The sequence below is a fragment of the Cupressus sempervirens genome, chromosome 5, assembly GCF_028749045.1.
Source record: "Cupressus sempervirens isolate cs-2001-9-10 chromosome 5, ASM2874904v1, whole genome shotgun sequence".
NCBI classification, from domain to species: Eukaryota; Viridiplantae; Streptophyta; class Pinopsida; order Cupressales; family Cupressaceae; genus Cupressus; species Cupressus sempervirens.
The window spans coordinates 45,087,519-45,105,371 of NC_143122.1; the positions used below are offsets into that span (position 1 = coordinate 45,087,519).

Here is a 17,853-nt window from a genome sequence, read left to right on the forward strand (position 1 = left end):
TGAGAGGGAGACTTTGTTATTAAACATTGTCCCTGCTAAGAGGGAGACATGGTTATTAAAGATTGTCCCTGTGGAGAGGGAGTCTGTGTTAAAATGAAAATCTCAGTTATTAATGCATCTTTCTCTGGGAGAAGTTTGAGGTGAAAGCCCTTGTTCCACCCTCTGCAAGTAGGTATGGTGGACCATCCTCTGCAAGTAGGCATGGTGGATATGCATTCTTCTCTAGGAGAAGCCTGAGGTGAAAGCCTTTGTTCCACCCTCTACGAGTAGGTACGGTGGACCACCCTCTATGAGTAGGCATGGTGGAAATGTATTCTTCTATGAGAGTAGTCAGAGGTGAAAGCCCTCATTCCACCCTCTGCGAGTAGGTACAGTGGACCACCCTCTGCGAGTAAGCATGGTGGAAATGTATCCTTCTCTACGAGAAGTTTTGAAATAAAAGTCTTCATTCTACTCTCTACAAGCAAGCATGGTGAAAGTCATGTGTGTGACTCTATTCTATGTGCTTCTAGGGTAACTATGATGGATTATGTTATGCTGAGATAACACATGTTATGTGAATTTATCATCTTTGGTTGTAGCTTTATGGGTAGGCCTGACTAAAGAGCTCTCTCTTGCTAAGAGGGAGTGTTGAAGCTTGTAGATGCAATAAAGATCTTTATCTCTGATTTTATGAGATAGAAACATGTTTGTTATGACCGTTATGGCCATTTTCAGCTGAAAAAGCTAATTGTGATTATATTTATGTTAATATTATGCAAAAAGACATGCGTCATACGTCATGCAAAGAGGCATAAGTATGGAAATATGAGGTGTTTAATATGTGGAAATCTGAAGGGTCTTATTTTTTAATACTCAAAAAGACCTTCATGTGTAAGATGAATAGTCTTATGCAGTCTATTTATATGATTGCTCGGTATATTGTAATCAATCAAGTGAAAAGCCTTGTACTCATTTATTGTATGATCAATAAAAGAGATATTTTCCTGGTGTAGCTGGGTTTTTCCCTTCAAGTGGAAGGGTTTTCCCAAGATAAATCTTTTGTGTTTTCTGTGCATTTTTATTTAGTTATCTTATGCTGTTGATCTAATCCCTGGGCATATAACTTAACAAAGATTTCCATCAAGAGTGGCATAATATAATATCCCCTTCCAAGGAGTAACCTAGGAGACCATTTAGCTAGCCTATCTTATTCTCATAGGTTAAAGTCGGCAGTAAAGGAATAATTCAAATTAATTATTGTGCATATTTGGGGTAATATTATTTAATTAATTTAATAAAGTTGGATATGAAAAGGGAACTATTAAAGTTGCTCTATTATTTGAATCAATGAAATATTGAAAAGTACATTTGCATAGGTAGAATTATTTTATTCTAATTTCAGTAGTGAAAATTGATACCCTGGCTAGTTGCAGGAGCGATCATTCGGATTTCTTGCTTGGTAAATATGATTCAGATTAAGGAAATTTCTGAAGTCTTTGAGAAGACAAATTTCAGAATCATGAGCTTTGAAGAATTACTAGGAAATTGCTACAACTGCAACACTTTTCTTCACACTTTTGTATCATCCTTTGATTTGAGGTTGACAAAAAGTGTGAAGAAAAGTGCAGATTCTACAACTGTCCTTCCTAATTTCCTCTTTATCTGACATCCTTGAGCATTGAATAAAACATTGTAACCATTGTCACAAATTTGATTGACACTCGAGAGAATATGTTTTAAACTTTCTACATAGTAGACAGCATTAATAGGCATATTATTTTAAATTTTCTACATAGTAGACATCATTAATAGACATATTATCATCCAATAACAAGATTCCCGAACCTTTGATCTACCTGGAAGTATTATCTCCAAATCTGACAAAACCCTCCATCATAACTTTCAAGTTCAGTAAATTTCTCTCTATCATGAGTCATGGTTTGACTTTGAACAACCACCGTCACTCACCCACAAGTCTTTCTTTTTGGAGTTAAAGTGTTATTTGGACAAACATTGATTTCTCAATATACTTTACTTTGGTTCCCAAACCAACTTTATTTTGTTCATCTTCTCAAAATCAACATTACTTTTCTTATTTTGTTGATCAACATTCAATCTACAAAACTTGGCTATTTGAACAAGATTATGATATTTAAAGCATTCCAAATTATATATCATATCATAGGAATGTTTTCCAAACAAGTCAATCTTCTTCCTTGGGAAACTCTACTCATGTATCCTATGTCCATACCGATTACAAAAGAAACAGTAACCAAAGAAATCAGAGTTATAGCTGATTGGAAACCTTCCATGCATAATTGATGATCCCTTGAACACATTGTAGCTTCTCTTGACATTAACATCTACATGTTTGTGATCGGACTTTGAGGCAGTTTGTGTTTGACTATTGTTATTAGATCCTAAAATTTGGACATCTTACTCTTTGAGTTTGTTGTTACTATCATGTCTTGCTAACGTCTTTCTTATTGAGAAAATTTCTGCCTCCAATTTTTTACAGTCCTCTATCTTGCAAGCCAACTCTGCCTTGATCACTTCTTCAATTCTCTTAATTTTCCTCAAGCCGTGTTTTCAAAACAACCACATGATCTGCACTTTTAACCTTGTTGATCAGATTTTCTTTATCTTTCATGCCTTCCTTCTTTCATATGCAAACGTTTTTTAACATTTTAATTTTCTTTAAGGCACAAATTTATTCACCTTCAATCTCAACATTTACAATCTCAAATTCTCTCTGTATCATGTTCATCTCTGTGATTTGCATTAGAACTTCCATAGTCATAATCAAGACCTCTCCTTCTTCATCAACTGAGCTTTTAGAATTACTATCAGGCACATCAACATATATACTTTTCTTCTTATAAGAGAAATTTCTTCTACCACTGACTAATTTCTTTCTGCCCTGCTTCTCAATACTCCCTTCATCTCTATTAGACTCACCATAAGGACATTCTGCAGCAAAATGTCCTATTCCACCACAGTTGAAGCATTTAAAAGGAAGTTCTTTACACTCTCCTGGTCCCTTTTTCAATTTACTGACAGAGTTAGATTCTTTTATGTGCAAGTCTCTAGAATCTGAATTGACTGCTCTATCCTTTTTCATGGTCTTCAAGGTTGACTCTCTATTACACGACTCTTCCTTACATGTTCTCACTTCATAAGCTATAAGAGCACCATCTAAGTCATCCACAGGATACTTACTTATATATCATTTGCTTCTTCTATTGCAGATATTTTCAAATCATACTTATGTGGCAGTGATCTTACAACCATTTTTACTACATTTTTATCCTGACTCTTCTCCTAGACCACAGATAGCATTGACAATTTCATCAACCCTATGAAGGTAATATGCTATCTTCTCTTCCTCACTTATTTTCAGCCCTTCACCTTTGATCTCAGATTTTTTATTTTGGCCTGCTACACACTTTCATTACAATAATAGATATTATTCAATTTATCCCAGACCTCTTGTAAAGACTCACAATACATAACTTTCACAAAAATGTCTTTAGTCAAGCCACAAAAAATAGGATGCTCTTCCTTGGCATCAATTTCATATTCCTTTTTCCTTTTTGCCAGCACTACCTGTGGTATAGTATCTGGAACAATATATCTATTCACAACCTTACTCCATACATAAACTCCTGTAGAAATCAAATATGTTTTCATTCTAACATTCCAAAAAGCATAGACAATGTCATCAAACAGAAATGCTGTTGCATCTAAGGACCCTTATTGTGTCTTGAATGCAAGTATTCCCTACCAAGATCAACCTTAGGTTGTTTAACCTTTACAAGGAGCCTGGATCTATTACCAATTGTTGGAACACTCCAGACCACTGAGAGGGGGGGGGGGGTGTGTGAATTAATGGTCAATAAAATTCAATTCAAATAACATATTACTACTTAAACACAATGGCACTAAGACATACATCAATATATAATCAAAAGAAAATAGCATCAGGCATATATCAATCCATAGAACATAAGAATCATATATGCACAACTTATGACGTAGGTGTCTGAGTGGAAAACTTGTTGTGACCTTTCCACACATCACCCCATTGAAAATGGAGACTGCGAGTTTTTTTGGTTCGCTTGCTCATTTCTGGCTTGTGTTTCTTGGTAGTTCTGGCATTGCTCCCTTGATTCTTCCTTGTTTTCCAATTGAGAAGTGATGAAATTAAAATTTGGCAACATCTAGAGTAGTTTAACTGCCTTGTGAGGTTTCAATTTTGAACTGTTTCATCCTTGAAGAAGATCCAGATTAGAGAAGGAGATAAATTTCACTAAGTTTGAAAAATTCATTGCAAGTGTCCAAAAGTAGAAGATCCATCAAAGTGGTTGAGCGTTGACCAAAAAAACATAAAAACATTGAAAATGGCCAAGCTTTAGAGCATCAAAATGAAAAGGGCATTGAAAAGGCAGATTAAAAGCCTAAAAAAGACACCTAATCATACTATCTAAAGGATTCAAGATCACTAGTAGGCAAGGAGAATTGACAATTCCCCACATGGCAATGTATGCCCATGAGTGCAAGTCATATCACTACCTCAAATGCACCCAATTGGAAAGTGAAAAAAATAATTAGGTCGCTATGCATGGATCAAAGAGGAAGAAAAATGCACAAAGGTTGAAACACGATGATCAAATGTCTGCAATTAAAAGTTACTTTTCGAAGCGACATTCGAGTTTGAAAAATATCACCAAATATCATGTGCAATGGCAAGTTGTGATCTGTCAAAGTTGAATAATGACCTGAAGAACACAAAATCTCACTCCACTGCACATCTGCTCCCAACAGCACATATTCTACAATGCTAAAGAATCTTCCATACAATATGCTTCAATTGACTTTTTGAGGATCTTTATCATATTTATTCAAAGGGACTAGACCATGTCGAGATGGATTCTCTAGTAATCAAGAAACTATAGCAGCCAAAGGACTATGATTCATGAGATGAAGTTCTATGCGTGTAGACTGAAAGGACTTTATGTGAATGCCTAAACCATAGATGGATACATGAAATGCTATCATTGAAGATCTGACAAGCAATATTTTATCCAAGCCTTCAGCTAAAGTGAAGTTTGTACATTATTGAAGACAAGCTTGGAGTTATGGATTGGAGCCCTTACTGATTACTTGAGATGTACTTTAATGTATGCTTCTCTGTGAGAGAGAAGTTTACGATAAAAACACTTGTTCCACCCTCTGGGAATATTTTTGGTGGATCCACCCTCTAATATGATTCATGGTGGATGTCATGTGAGTTATTACAAGATCTTGTGAAAACTTATTGAGAGGTGACGATCTTTCAATGAAGCTTACTTGTTGTTACAATGGTAAAGTGACAACTTTAGCATAGTTTAACCTACTATCATGATGGATATCATATGGTTGGTATCAGAGAAATGCCATTATAGTTCATATCTCTTACATAATATTAACAGAGCAGTGTGCAACTACAATGAGTTATATTATTGAGATATGTCATGGTGACTGATATGAGAAGTAACATGTGTGGATATGCCATGAGCAGATATCTTCTTTGGTAGACATAATGTTAGCACACATACCAAGAAAACATATAAGTATGGTGAATATCATATGGTTGATATTCTTGGGCATACCATACTCCTGATGTTACCATAAGGTAACAATAGTACATTGTGTCATTTATTGGGATAGAAATCATCCTCCCTAGCTAAGAGGGAGTGTTAATGATTTAGCTTCAATCGGATGATTTCTATTGATGAAATCAAATGTTTGAATGGCCTATCAACCTTGAACATTGAATATCTTGCATTCAATATTATTATCATGGAGCATTATTATTATTGATAATAAAATTAGTGCAAATTAAAGTTACAGCAGTCAAATATAACATATCTCAGCAACATTAAAATCCAAAAATATTTAAATCTGGTCAATCTTAACATTGACGATCTTCAAATTCTTGTATAGAAAAAGAGGATCACAAAGCCTTAGTGTAGAGAATTCATGCATTGTATTGGATGTTAAGTTCCTCAATATTGTTAGTGCAATGGTTGCATTGCACCAAAAGATCGACTTGTTAAAGCCCAACACAACAACTAGACATATAGAAGACAAATAAGGTTGTTAAACCATGTCACATATTCTGAAGGGAGATGTTTGGCAATTAGTCCAACAATCCCCCCTCGGCATCACCCAAGTGGATTCTAACCTATGACCAAACTTTAATACCACTTGTTATAGTGGCAGTTTGTGCTATACCAAAAAATCAACCTGTTAATGCCCGATACAACTACTAGACTTATAGAAAACATAGAAGGCTACTAAACCATGTCATGAATCCCAAAGGAGACGTTGGCAATTAGTCCGGCAGATATAATATAATTAGCCCATTTGTGATTATGTGTGAAGCTCTTGGTTATATGTTAATTAAAAAGCATTAATTTTAGCAACTTTGTATTTTAAATTCTTGTCCTCGTATAAATTTGTATGCTCAATTTGAACAAGTATTCCTAGTTATGAGTCATAGTATAAAATCCCAGATTAAATACTCAAGATATTAACATTTATTATCAGCTCATTAAAATGCTACATTCTAAAATCCTTGCAAGAATTTCAAGGAATCCAATTAAGGCTTGTAAATGAGATACTAATGAAGTGTAAGTTAATAAAGTGTTGTTTGCAATATTATTATATTGAAAAGGATCCTCGAAATGAGAAGTTTGGAACATTAACACTTAGGCTTGCTTGTATGACTTACTCTAGAAATGACAAAGTTGGACATACTCACTTATGCTTGCTTGCAAGAATTGCCCTAGAAATGACAACTTTGAACATTATCACTCACTCACACTTACTTGCATGAATTACATATTCAAAAGCAAGATCTGTGCCACAAGTACACCCTACACATGACCCTGCCTATTTGCATAGCACAAGACAAGCATGCAATTGCCCAAATGCATTATTATATTAGGTGGTCAAGAGGTTGTAATTGTTGTGTATAAAAATGTGCTAGAGTAAAATGCACTCAACCTCTCCAATAATTGAGCCAAATTGCTTCCTAGGGAAACCACATAATTGATATATATTGGCTTATTCAATCTCATGCTTTGTTCCAATGACCAATATCTTTTTTAGACATCTTTGATAGTTCAAATCGAATGGTACCAGGCCTCACCCTAGTCGTATTCAAATCTCTTGTTGAAATCCATTTTTGGTTTCAATCAAGATAGGTAACTAACTTTCTTTGAGCTTTCCAGATTTTCAGTCTGTTAAAAGTTAAAATAGTTGAATGTGACCTTTGGATTCAAAAAGGTTTTGAAGACATTTTCCCCTTTTGATGCCCCTCAATTGATCTACGAAAAACTAGATCTAAAATCTATTTCAAACCCAATTTACTCAGATGTTAAATCCATGCATCCTAGTCATAGAATTGTCAGATTTAATCACATGTAGCCATGTGTTAGATCTAAAGTGGTAAATTGTGAAGGTGGGCTTCAAAGTGTGCCATGAGGAAAGTAGTTCCAGATGGAATGTAATGTCCCCATTTTAGCAGTTGACCAAGTGTGTGTGCGTTAGCCTTGTTCTACATGGTCCCGAGGGCTAACGAAGGGTTTAATGGAATCCTAGAGTGTTTTGGCCTAGTCATTTCCAATGTGGGCCAAAACGAAGTTGATTTACTCAGTTTCAGGCATACTATTTTTAGTAAGTCGGCAGGACACAGTGCAAGTCAATTTTGGTTATTGGATTTGATACTCCTCGGTGAGAGCTTTCCGATGAGCTATCACTCGCATTATTCGGAGTCCGATTGCTAATACATTTTAATGCCTGAAGTTTTATTAAAGTAACGTCTAATTTAATTGTAAAATATTAAAGTGTTACTTTAATATTTATTTTATGGAGATGTGTACCCAAGGGAGACATAAGGGGTATTTTAATATATGTTTTATATACTACACATCTTTTATCCCACATTGCCCATATGAGTTGAGCGGACCCTTGGAAATAGAATAAAAGGAAGCATTTGTGGCTTCATTAGCGAGGGTTGAATATGAGAAGAAATTGGTGTGTGAGTTGCAGCTCCGTTCTTGGCATTTGAGGACGTCTATCCTCTCTTGTAACATTCTAGACGTCATTCCCTTGGGGTTTGGCCTTTGGAATTCTTTGTTATTGGCTTCATTATCAGAAAATTTAGTTGCATTTCCAGCTACAGGCAGATTTGGTATTTTGCTCATATCTTCTCCACTACTTTTCCGACGCTTATGCCGCTTTGAGGGAATGATATTACGAAGGTAGTGGACTGATTGAAGGACAAAGCACTGTAGCAGCAAGTTCGAAAGCATGGGCTGGAGTATTATGTCAATACTGCTGAAGTAATTAGTGAGTTGATAAATCTGCCATGTATTTGGTTTTATGAATTCTGAAAATAACATTTTATTAGCATCAGTTCATTTCCACTTTGCATATTATTGTAGTTCCTTTCTTGTTTATGTTGTATGATACCAATTCCATACACAAAACACAACAAACAAATAAACGTTTGATTTCCGGAGTTATAAGGGGTTTAAAACATTAAACGGAGAAATAAGAGGTTGAATGCAAACTGTTTGACAAAATTCTTTTCAACAAATTGGTTTAGTTTTTTGGGACATCCAGGGGTGTCCATTACAGTGGTATCAAAGCTATAAGTCCTGCCATCCTGTGGAGGTCTTATAGGAAATTTGGAACAGCCGGATAAAGGGAAAAGTGTTTGACGAAATGTCAAAACACTAAAATCAGAAATTAAAAAAAACACAGGCTAAGCATTTATGTTTGAGCATGCGACAGGGGCCTTATAATTTCCGCGATACCAGAGCAAGACAAAATAAGATTTCAGACTTGCAAAGCAAACAGTCTAGTACATCCGTGCAAGGGGACATTGAATCCAGCCATACAAACACAGAGGAGATATTCTTTGATCAGGACAACAATATGGGTGATCGAGATGACAGGAATACAAGATTAGGTGGAGGCGGGAATGCCGGTCCAAATCAGGGGACGTAATGTTCAGACAATTACTGGATACATTAGAGTAGGGGCAGCGTATGCAGCACGAGCAGAATAGGCGAATGGACATGATGTTGCAGCTCATGGCTAGACAGATGGGTGTCAATATTAATCCAGGTGATGCCAACAACAGAAACAATAACAATGGGGGAAACAATAACCATGGAGGCCAAGGCAACAACAATGGTCCTGAGAATAACATTAATGGTAATAATGGACACAGCAACGATGGGAATGAGGCTAATAACTTTAGACACGTTGCACACCCAGCGCAAACTGCGAGCTCGAGACCTCTTCTACCCACCTTCCCACCCAGAGATCCGATTCAACCAGTAAACGAACCGCAGATTACCGAGTTACAGAATCAGTTCAGGAGGGACTGGGAGGCTAGTGGACCGGAGTTTCAGGAGGATATTTCCCTCAAAGATTATATGGACTTGAGGATGAGACACATGCCTAGAGCAGGAGGGAGGAATCAAAACTTTGAGCTGAGAAAGAAAGTTGGAAAACTTTCCTTACCTTATTATGATGCTTCAAGGAAGATGACTGCACGAGCTTGGGTGCAGAAGGTAGATACATACTTGTAGCTAAATCCTATGCCTGAGGAGGAGGCTATCAAGTATGCGGCTATGCACTTGGATGGCGTTGCACATGAATGGTGGCATCATGGCATGGTGACTTTGGGGCATAATCAGATTACATCCTATGAGGAATTCACCGAAACATTGATTGAGAGATTTGACACTAAGGATCCCGAGTTACATTTCAAGGAACTAGCACAGTTAAAACAGTCAGGTTCTGTGGATGCTTACATTGCCGAGTTTCAGCACTTGTCTGTACTTGTTACTGATATCTCTCCTAGGAGATTGGTGGTGTTATTTTGTGATGGTTTTGCTGATCCATTACGAGGTTGGGTGAAAGGACATGATCCACTCACCTTAGCTGAAGCAACTAAAAAGGCACGAGATTTAGCCCCTTCAGTATACAAAAGAAAAAACCATTCAACAGATTCTTCCTACTGCAAGGACAAAGACAAAAAACCGTTTCAGAAAGAGTATAGCAAACCCAAAGAAGGATCAAAAGGACTAGACAATGAAACCTTGAATGAACTTCGAAAGAAGAAGCTGTGCTTCCATTGTAGAGAGCCTTGGGACTTATCTCATAAATGTTCTCTCAAGGCTAAGGCAAATCAAATGGAGTATTTTTCAGCAGAAGATTCAGAGGCAGAGGGGGAGGATCAGCACTCCGATTCAGATGAGGGTAACACTATAGAGGAGAGCAGCATTCCTAAGGATGATAGATCGTTGGCACGCTTGACAGGGGCCCAAAAGGCAATCACATTTAAGGTCAAGGGTACTATCCAGGGGCAGAAAGTGATATCTCTTATTGACACTGGGGCTACACATAACTTCATAGATGCACAGTTGGTAGCCAGGAGAGGGTTACAGACAGAGGAGCATGATGGGTTTAGAGTCATGGTGGCTAACGGTGATAAATTATTATGCACTCGAAAGATATATAATCTTCACATCAGGTTTGGAGATGGCTACGAGTTGAAGGATGAGTTCTATGTTGTGGACATGGGAGTCAGGTTCTGTGGATGCTTACATTGCCGAGTTTCAGCACTTGTCTGTACTTGTTACTGATATCTCTCCTAGGAGATTGGTGGTGTTATTTTGTGATGGTTTTGCTGATCCATTACGAGGTTGGGTGAAAGGACATGATCCACTCACCTTAGCTAAAGCAACTAAAAAGGCACGAGATTTAGCCCCTTCAGTATACAAAGGAAAAAACCATTCAACAGATTCTTCCTACTGCAAGGACAAAGACAAAAAACCGTTTCAGAAAGAGTATAGCAAACCCAAAGAAGGATCAAAAGGACTAGACAATGAAACCTTGAATGAACTTCGAAAGAAGAAGCTGTGCTTCCATTGTAGAGAGCCTTGGGACTTATCTCATAAATGTTCTCTCAAGGCTAAGGCAAATCAAATGGAGTATTTTTCAGCAGAAGATTCAGAGGCAGAGGGGGAGGATCAGCACTCCGATTCAGATGAGGATAACACTATAGAGGAGAGCAGCATTCCTAAGGATGATAGATCGTTGGCACGCTTGACAGGGGCCCAAAAGGCAATCACATTTAAGGTCAAGGGTACTATCCAGGGGCAGAAAGTGATATCTCTTATTGACACTGGGGCTACACATAACTTCATAGATGCACAGTTGGTAGCCAGGAGAGGGTTACAGACAGAGGAGCATGATGGGTTTAGAGTCATGGTGGCTAACGGTGATAAATTATTATGCACTCGGAAGATATCTAATCTTCACATCAGGTTTGGAGATGGCTACGAGTTGAAGGATGAGTTCTATGTTGTGGACATGGGAGATTATGATGTCATCCTCGGCATGACATGGATGGCTTCACTAGTGGAGTTCACACTCAACCTAGCGAAATTGGAGATGAGATTCCAGCATGAGGGCAGAACTGTGGTACTTAGAGGTCTTTCAGATGGAGGTTGCAGAGTAGTGTCCTTGAGGAGAATGCAGAGACTTTTTCGTCATGATGACATAGAGTGGGCGGCAGAGTGCTACATTATGCCAACTTCACCAGAGCCACAAGAAAAGAGTCATCCACCAGATATCCAGAAGATACTTGATAGACACGCTAAAGTATTTAGCGATATTCCTCATGGGGTTCCTCCTGACAGAGGGATGGAACATGTTATTGAGCTCGAGGAGGGAGCCAAACCAGTTATGATTACTCCCTATCGTCATCCTAAGAAACACAAGGATGAGATAGAGAAGGCGATTAAGGATTTGTTGGAGATGGGGCATATCAGGCCCAATAAGAGCCCCTTTGCTTCAGTAGTAGTATTGGTAAAGAAGAAGGATGGGACGATGCGCATGTGCATCGATTACAGGGCACTGAATAAGAAAACAATTAAAAACAGGTATCCCATTCCTAGGATTGATGAGTTGATTGATGAGTTGCATGGGGCATGCTTCTTCACCAAAATTGATTTGCGATCCAAATAACATCAAATCAGGATGAGAGCAAAGGACATTGAGAAAACAGCCTTCCGATGTCACTATGGCCATTTTGAGTTCATGGTTATGCCATTTGGTCTAACCAATGCACCCGCTACATTTCAAAGTTGTATAAACCAGGTATTCAGGAAGCAGCTGAGGAGATTTGTCTTGATCTTCTTTGATGACATCTTGGTCTTCAGTAAGACCTGGGAGGAGCACTTACATCATCTGGAGGAGGTATTCTGGAGAGAGAGTCATTGTATGCCAAGGAATCTAAATGTGAGTTTGGCATGACTGAGCTCCTTTACCTTGGGCATATCATTAGTGCAGATGGCGTTCGGGTTGATCCCGAAAAGATTAGAGCTATTGTAAAGTGGCCTACTCCCACAAACCTTACACAGCTTAAGGGATTCTTTGGTTTATGTGATTTTTATAGGAGGTTTGTTAAGGGATTCTCACAGATTGCTACACCCTTGACAAATCTTACCAGGAAAGGAGCCTTCGTGTGGACAGGGGCAGCATAGAGGTGTTTTGAGCATTTCAAGCAGGTAATGTCTTCATGTCCAGTTCTAGCTCTACCGGATTTCACGAAGCTTTTTGAGCTTCATTGTGATGCATCAGGTGATGGGATTGGAGCAGTATTGATGCAGGAGAAGCATCCCATTGCATTCGAGAGTAGGAAGCTCTGGGGAGTTGAGAAGAGTTATTCTGTCTATGACCGGGAGATGTTGGCCATAATGCATGCATTGGCCAAATTTCGATCATATTTGGTAGGTGGACGTTTTGTGATCAAGACTGATCACAACAGTATTAAATACTTCATGAGCCAGCGTGATCTTAATGACCAGCAACAAAAATGGGTGACTAAATTGTAGGATTATGACTTTGACATAGAGTTTGTCAAAGGTAAGAAAAATGTGATGGCCGATGCCTTATCTCGGAGACCTCACTTATGTGCTCTGGCAGAGATTTCAGGAGATTGGAGAGATCGGATTATAGCAGAGTATGTCGAAGATGCTTGGGCTTCTGGATTGATTTCAGGTACCATACAGGATGATCACTATGAGGTGATAGATGGATTGATCAGAGTTCAGGACAGGGTTTATTTGATTCCGTCATCACATTTGAGAGAGCCGATACTGAAGGCATTTCATGATGCACTCACAGCTGGACATCCGGGGGTCTTCAAGACCTACAGGCAGATCCGAGAGCGGTTTTCATGGAAAGGGCTCAAGGATGATGTTCAGAGGTATGTCAGGGAGTGTGTGGTTTGTCAACAGAATAAGGGAGAGCACACATTTCCTGCAAGTTTATTACAGCTCTTGCCCATTCCTGATAGGAAATGGGAAAGTATTTCGATGGACTTCATCACTGGTTTACCACGAGTGCAAGAAAGAGATTGCATCTATGTGGTGGTGGACCGCTTGACGAAGTTTGCTCACTTCTTTGCTATTTCGTCCACTTACACAGCAGCACAGTGGTAGATCTTTTCTTTAGAGAGATATTCAGATTACATGGGCTGCCCAGATTCATTGTCAGCGACCGGGATAGTAAGTTTATGAGTGTTTTTTGGCAAGAGTTGTTTAGGTTGTGTGGTACAGATCTTACATCTAGCACTAGTTATCATCCACAAACAGATGGGCAAACAGAGATTGTGAATAAATAGGTGGAAGGATATTTGAGGAACTACGTAACTGCACAACAAAAGGCTTGGATCAGATGGTTGCATATGGGAGAGTATTGTTATAACACCACTTATCATATGTCCATCAAGATGACTCCTTTTATGGCACTCTATGGTTATGAAGCACCTAGCTTCATGGATTTAGTTTTGGGGGACAGTAGAGTGCCCAAAGCGAAAAACTTATTGCAGGATAGTCAGGACATCCTGAAAGTGCTCAAAGAGAATATACAACAGGCCCAGAATCAACAGAAATTGTATGCTGATCAGCACCGAATAGAGCGTAGCTTCGAGGTAGGGGATATGGTTTACTTGAGGCTACAACCATATAGACAGTCATCGCTCAAGAAGAGCGGAGCTGAAAAGTTGAAACCTAGATTTTATAGTCCCTACAGGGTGATTCGCAAAGTGGGCAAAGTCGCCTATGAGCTTGAGCTTCCAGAGGGCAATCGAGTGCACAATGTGTTTCATGTGTCTAGGCTTAAGAAAGCCATTGGTCAGAATGTAGTGCCTTCTGCAGATTTACCCCTTTTGGATGAGGAGGGAAAGCTTGTGTTAGAACCCGAGGCTATTCTGGACACCAGAGAGAGGAAGCTTAGAAACAGGATAGTGAAGGAGTATTTGGTCAGATGGAGAGACCTGCCGGAGGAAGATTCTACATGGGAGAGTGAGCAGGTTATTCAACAGGCTGGACTGAGATTGCTTGAGGACAAGCAATTTCAAGGGGGGCGGACTTTAATGTCCCCATTTTAGCAGTTGACCAAGTGTGTGTGCGTTAGCCTTGTTCTACATGGTCCCGAGGGCTAACGAAGGGTTTAATGGGATCCTGGAGTGTTTTGGCCTAGTCATTTCCAATGTGGGCCAAAACGAAGTTGATTTACTCAGTTTCAGGCATACTTACTATTTTTAGTAAGTTGGCAGGACACAGTGCAGGTCAATTTTGGCGATTGGATTTGATACTCCTTGGTGAGAGCTTTCCGATGAGCTATCACTCGCATTATTCGGAGTTCGATTGCTAATACATTTTAATGCCTGAAGTTTTATTAAAGTAACGTCTAATTTAATTGTAAAATATTAAAGTGTTACTTTAATATTTATTTTATGGGGATGTGTACCCAAGGGAGACATAAGGGGTATTTTAATATATGTTTTATATACTACACATCTTTTATCCCACATTGCCCATATGAGTTGAGCGGACCCTTGGAAATAGAATAAAAGGAAGCATTTGTGGCTTCATTAGTGAGGGTTGAATATGAGAAAAAATTGGTGTGTGAGTTGCAGCTCCGTTCTTGGCATTTGAGGACATCTATCCTCTCTTGTAACATTCTAGATGTCATTCCCTTGGGGTTTGGCCTTTGGAATTCTTTGTTATTGGCTCCATTATCAAACAATTTAGTTGCATTTCCAGCTACAAGCAGATTTGGTATTTTGCTCATATCTTCTTCACTACTTTTCCGACGCTTATGCCGCTTTGAGGGAATGATATTACGAAGGTAGTGGACTGATTGAAGGACAAAGCACTGTAGCAGCAAGTTCGAAAGCATGGGCCGGAGTATTATGTCAATACTGCTAAAGTAATTAGCGAGTTGATAAATCTGCCATGTATTTGGTTTTATGAATTCTGAAAATAACATTTTATTAGCAGCAGTTCATTTCCACTTTGCATATTATTGTAGTTTCTTTCTTGTTTATGTTGTATGATACCAATTCCATGCACAAAACACAACAAACAAATAAACGTTTGATTTCCGGAGTTATAAGGGGTTTAAAACATTAAACGAAGAAATAAGAGGTTGAATGCAAACTATTTGACAAAATTCTTTTCAGCAAATTGGTTTAGTTTTTTGGGACATCCAGGGGTGTCCATTACATGGAAGGGCACAATGTGGCTGTTGAACGGTGAAGTTTAGAAACCATGACCTCAAATCCCACTTAATCAAATTTCAAGAGATTTCACATCTATATTCTCTCTGTCTTATACATTTTACCTCACAGAATCCTCAAAAGTTGCAAAAAGAAAACAGAGCAAAAAAGGTTATAAATAATGATTACGATCCTTTTGACGTCCAGACATCCAAGCCTTTACACCTTAGCCAAATTCTCAATGTAACCAATTATATTTTAAGTTCCCAGGAGGACTCGAAGTGAGATGTTGCAACTTATCAGCCTATTTGATGTGAAATCACGAAACATGTTTGCCATTTACACCCAGTCTGAAAAGCTTCCTCTATACCTATTCAATAAGGTTGTCAATTTAAACATCCGCGCGAGCCATGTGGTATGCCAGTGGCAAATAAACCATTATGATCATGTGGAAGTCTATTAATAAAGAATTCTAGAACTGAAGCCCAAAGGAGAAAGAATCTGGTATAATTCCCAGAGGCAATATCATAGTTTGGTTACAAGAACTGGCAAATCAACTAACCTGATTAATCTTGGAACAGCCGAATTATGATAATCATGGAGTAATCTAATAACTTGGACTGGTAAGTTAAGGAAAATTATGAAAGTGATTTTCTGACCTATTTGGAGTGTTACAGTTTTACGATACAAATGGGTATAGAATTAGAATCTACAGACTGAAAAACTAACTATAACAACCAAATTTTTTTCCCAGTCCCCCGTATTCCTCTCACTGATGTGCACCCACCATATATATACATCGATAAGTACACTTACATAAGCATGCACATATATACATGGTGTATATGCACTGATCTGCATATTGGCATACACAAACAATGTACATTTTCTCTAATATGCATGTACAAATTAAACGTGTTTCCACATGTTTATTTACACAAAATTGATGCATGTTTACACACCTAATTATTCATGTATATACGTGTATATGCACCGACGGTGGATATAAAAGGCTTCGGTCATATCTGATTTCAAGAAAAACAATGAAGCGCGCTGTCGAAGTAGGCAGAGTAATGCACTGGCAACACCTCTAAGATGAAGGTCTGCAAACGGGTGCTCACGGAAAAACAAACTCTAAAAGCATTGAATCATAAAACCATAAAAGAAAGCGTACCCACCAGGTGTTCGAGAGAGTTGAATTGGACCAAATCATGATACGGGTGCGGTTCGATCACGAGATCTCGGGATGGCCTGAGGCGGGCGGTTGCCCAGAAATTCGCCAGGCCAAATGAAAGTGAACGCCCATAATACACATCGCTTGGATTGCCCAACAGTCCAACTCTCGCATATGCACGGTGCTCGATGTAATTTTCTTCCATCAAACCCATATCAATTCAAGACAAAAAATTTACCTTCTGAAGGCTTTTTCCTTGTTATTTTCAGGGCCCTGCTATGGATGCAATGCACAATTTACTCCCCATTTTCAAGGCCTTGGAAGCTATGGATTTTTCCAATCCATTGAAAGGTATTTAACGAGGCAATGTAGGTAGTTTCTGACATTTTGCCTTCACAGTTGGAATTTTTTTGGGTTTTCCAAGATTTCGTTATTCGGTGTTTTCTAGTTTATTATTTTATATTTTTAATTATAACAATTTCCATTCAAAATATAAAATTACTAACCTTTCCCATTCTTAATTCAACCATCATCATTGTTTTCTTTATAAGATTAAGAATCTTTTTTGATGAATAGTCTTTTTCAATTAATAAAATTTACTAAGATTACAATTCACAAAAAAGGGGCTGGAGGATACAAGATCACTCCGCGAATGAGTTCAAATGGCCGAAGTCGGAATAAACAACATGGCCTCAGCCAGAAACTATAAACTATTCATCGAAAAAAAAAAAATTTAACAACCTCAGGTTGCCAAGGCAGTACCAGCAGAGGGAGGAGGATCATCTTTATCAGGAAATCCCCATGCATCAATGGGATTGTTAGGCGGACTGGGAACAGTCCAGCTGTCAGCAGCACCAGCAGGGTCTAGGGTAGTCGCAGTCTCCGCATCCTTCTTGTCTGGCCGCGGAAGAGAAATTGCCAAGGCCAGCCGAGGAAACTTGCCAGAGTGCGCCCGTCCAGGGGGAGGAGCTGGAGATCGGCCAGAAGTCTGCCCAGGTGGGGAGCCGGGGACCAACCAGAACCACCACGTGGTGGGGAAGCGGAGCGGCACATCCAACCG

General features: G+C 38.7%; 1 protein-coding gene across 1 annotated transcript in view; it reads right to left on the reverse strand.

The window, feature by feature from the left end:
* Positions 1-17,121, reverse strand: part of LOC149554473 (glucuronokinase 1-like) — a 133,153-nt gene extending 116,032 nt beyond the window's left edge. The window contains exon 1 of the mRNA XM_089828528.1: positions 16,798-17,121. Within this exon, the coding sequence (XP_089684654.1) occupies positions 16,798-17,007 (210 nt within the window). The 5' untranslated portion in view covers positions 17,008-17,121. The remainder of the gene's footprint in view (positions 1-16,797) is intronic.
* Between the last annotated feature and the right edge of the window lie 732 nt (positions 17,122-17,853).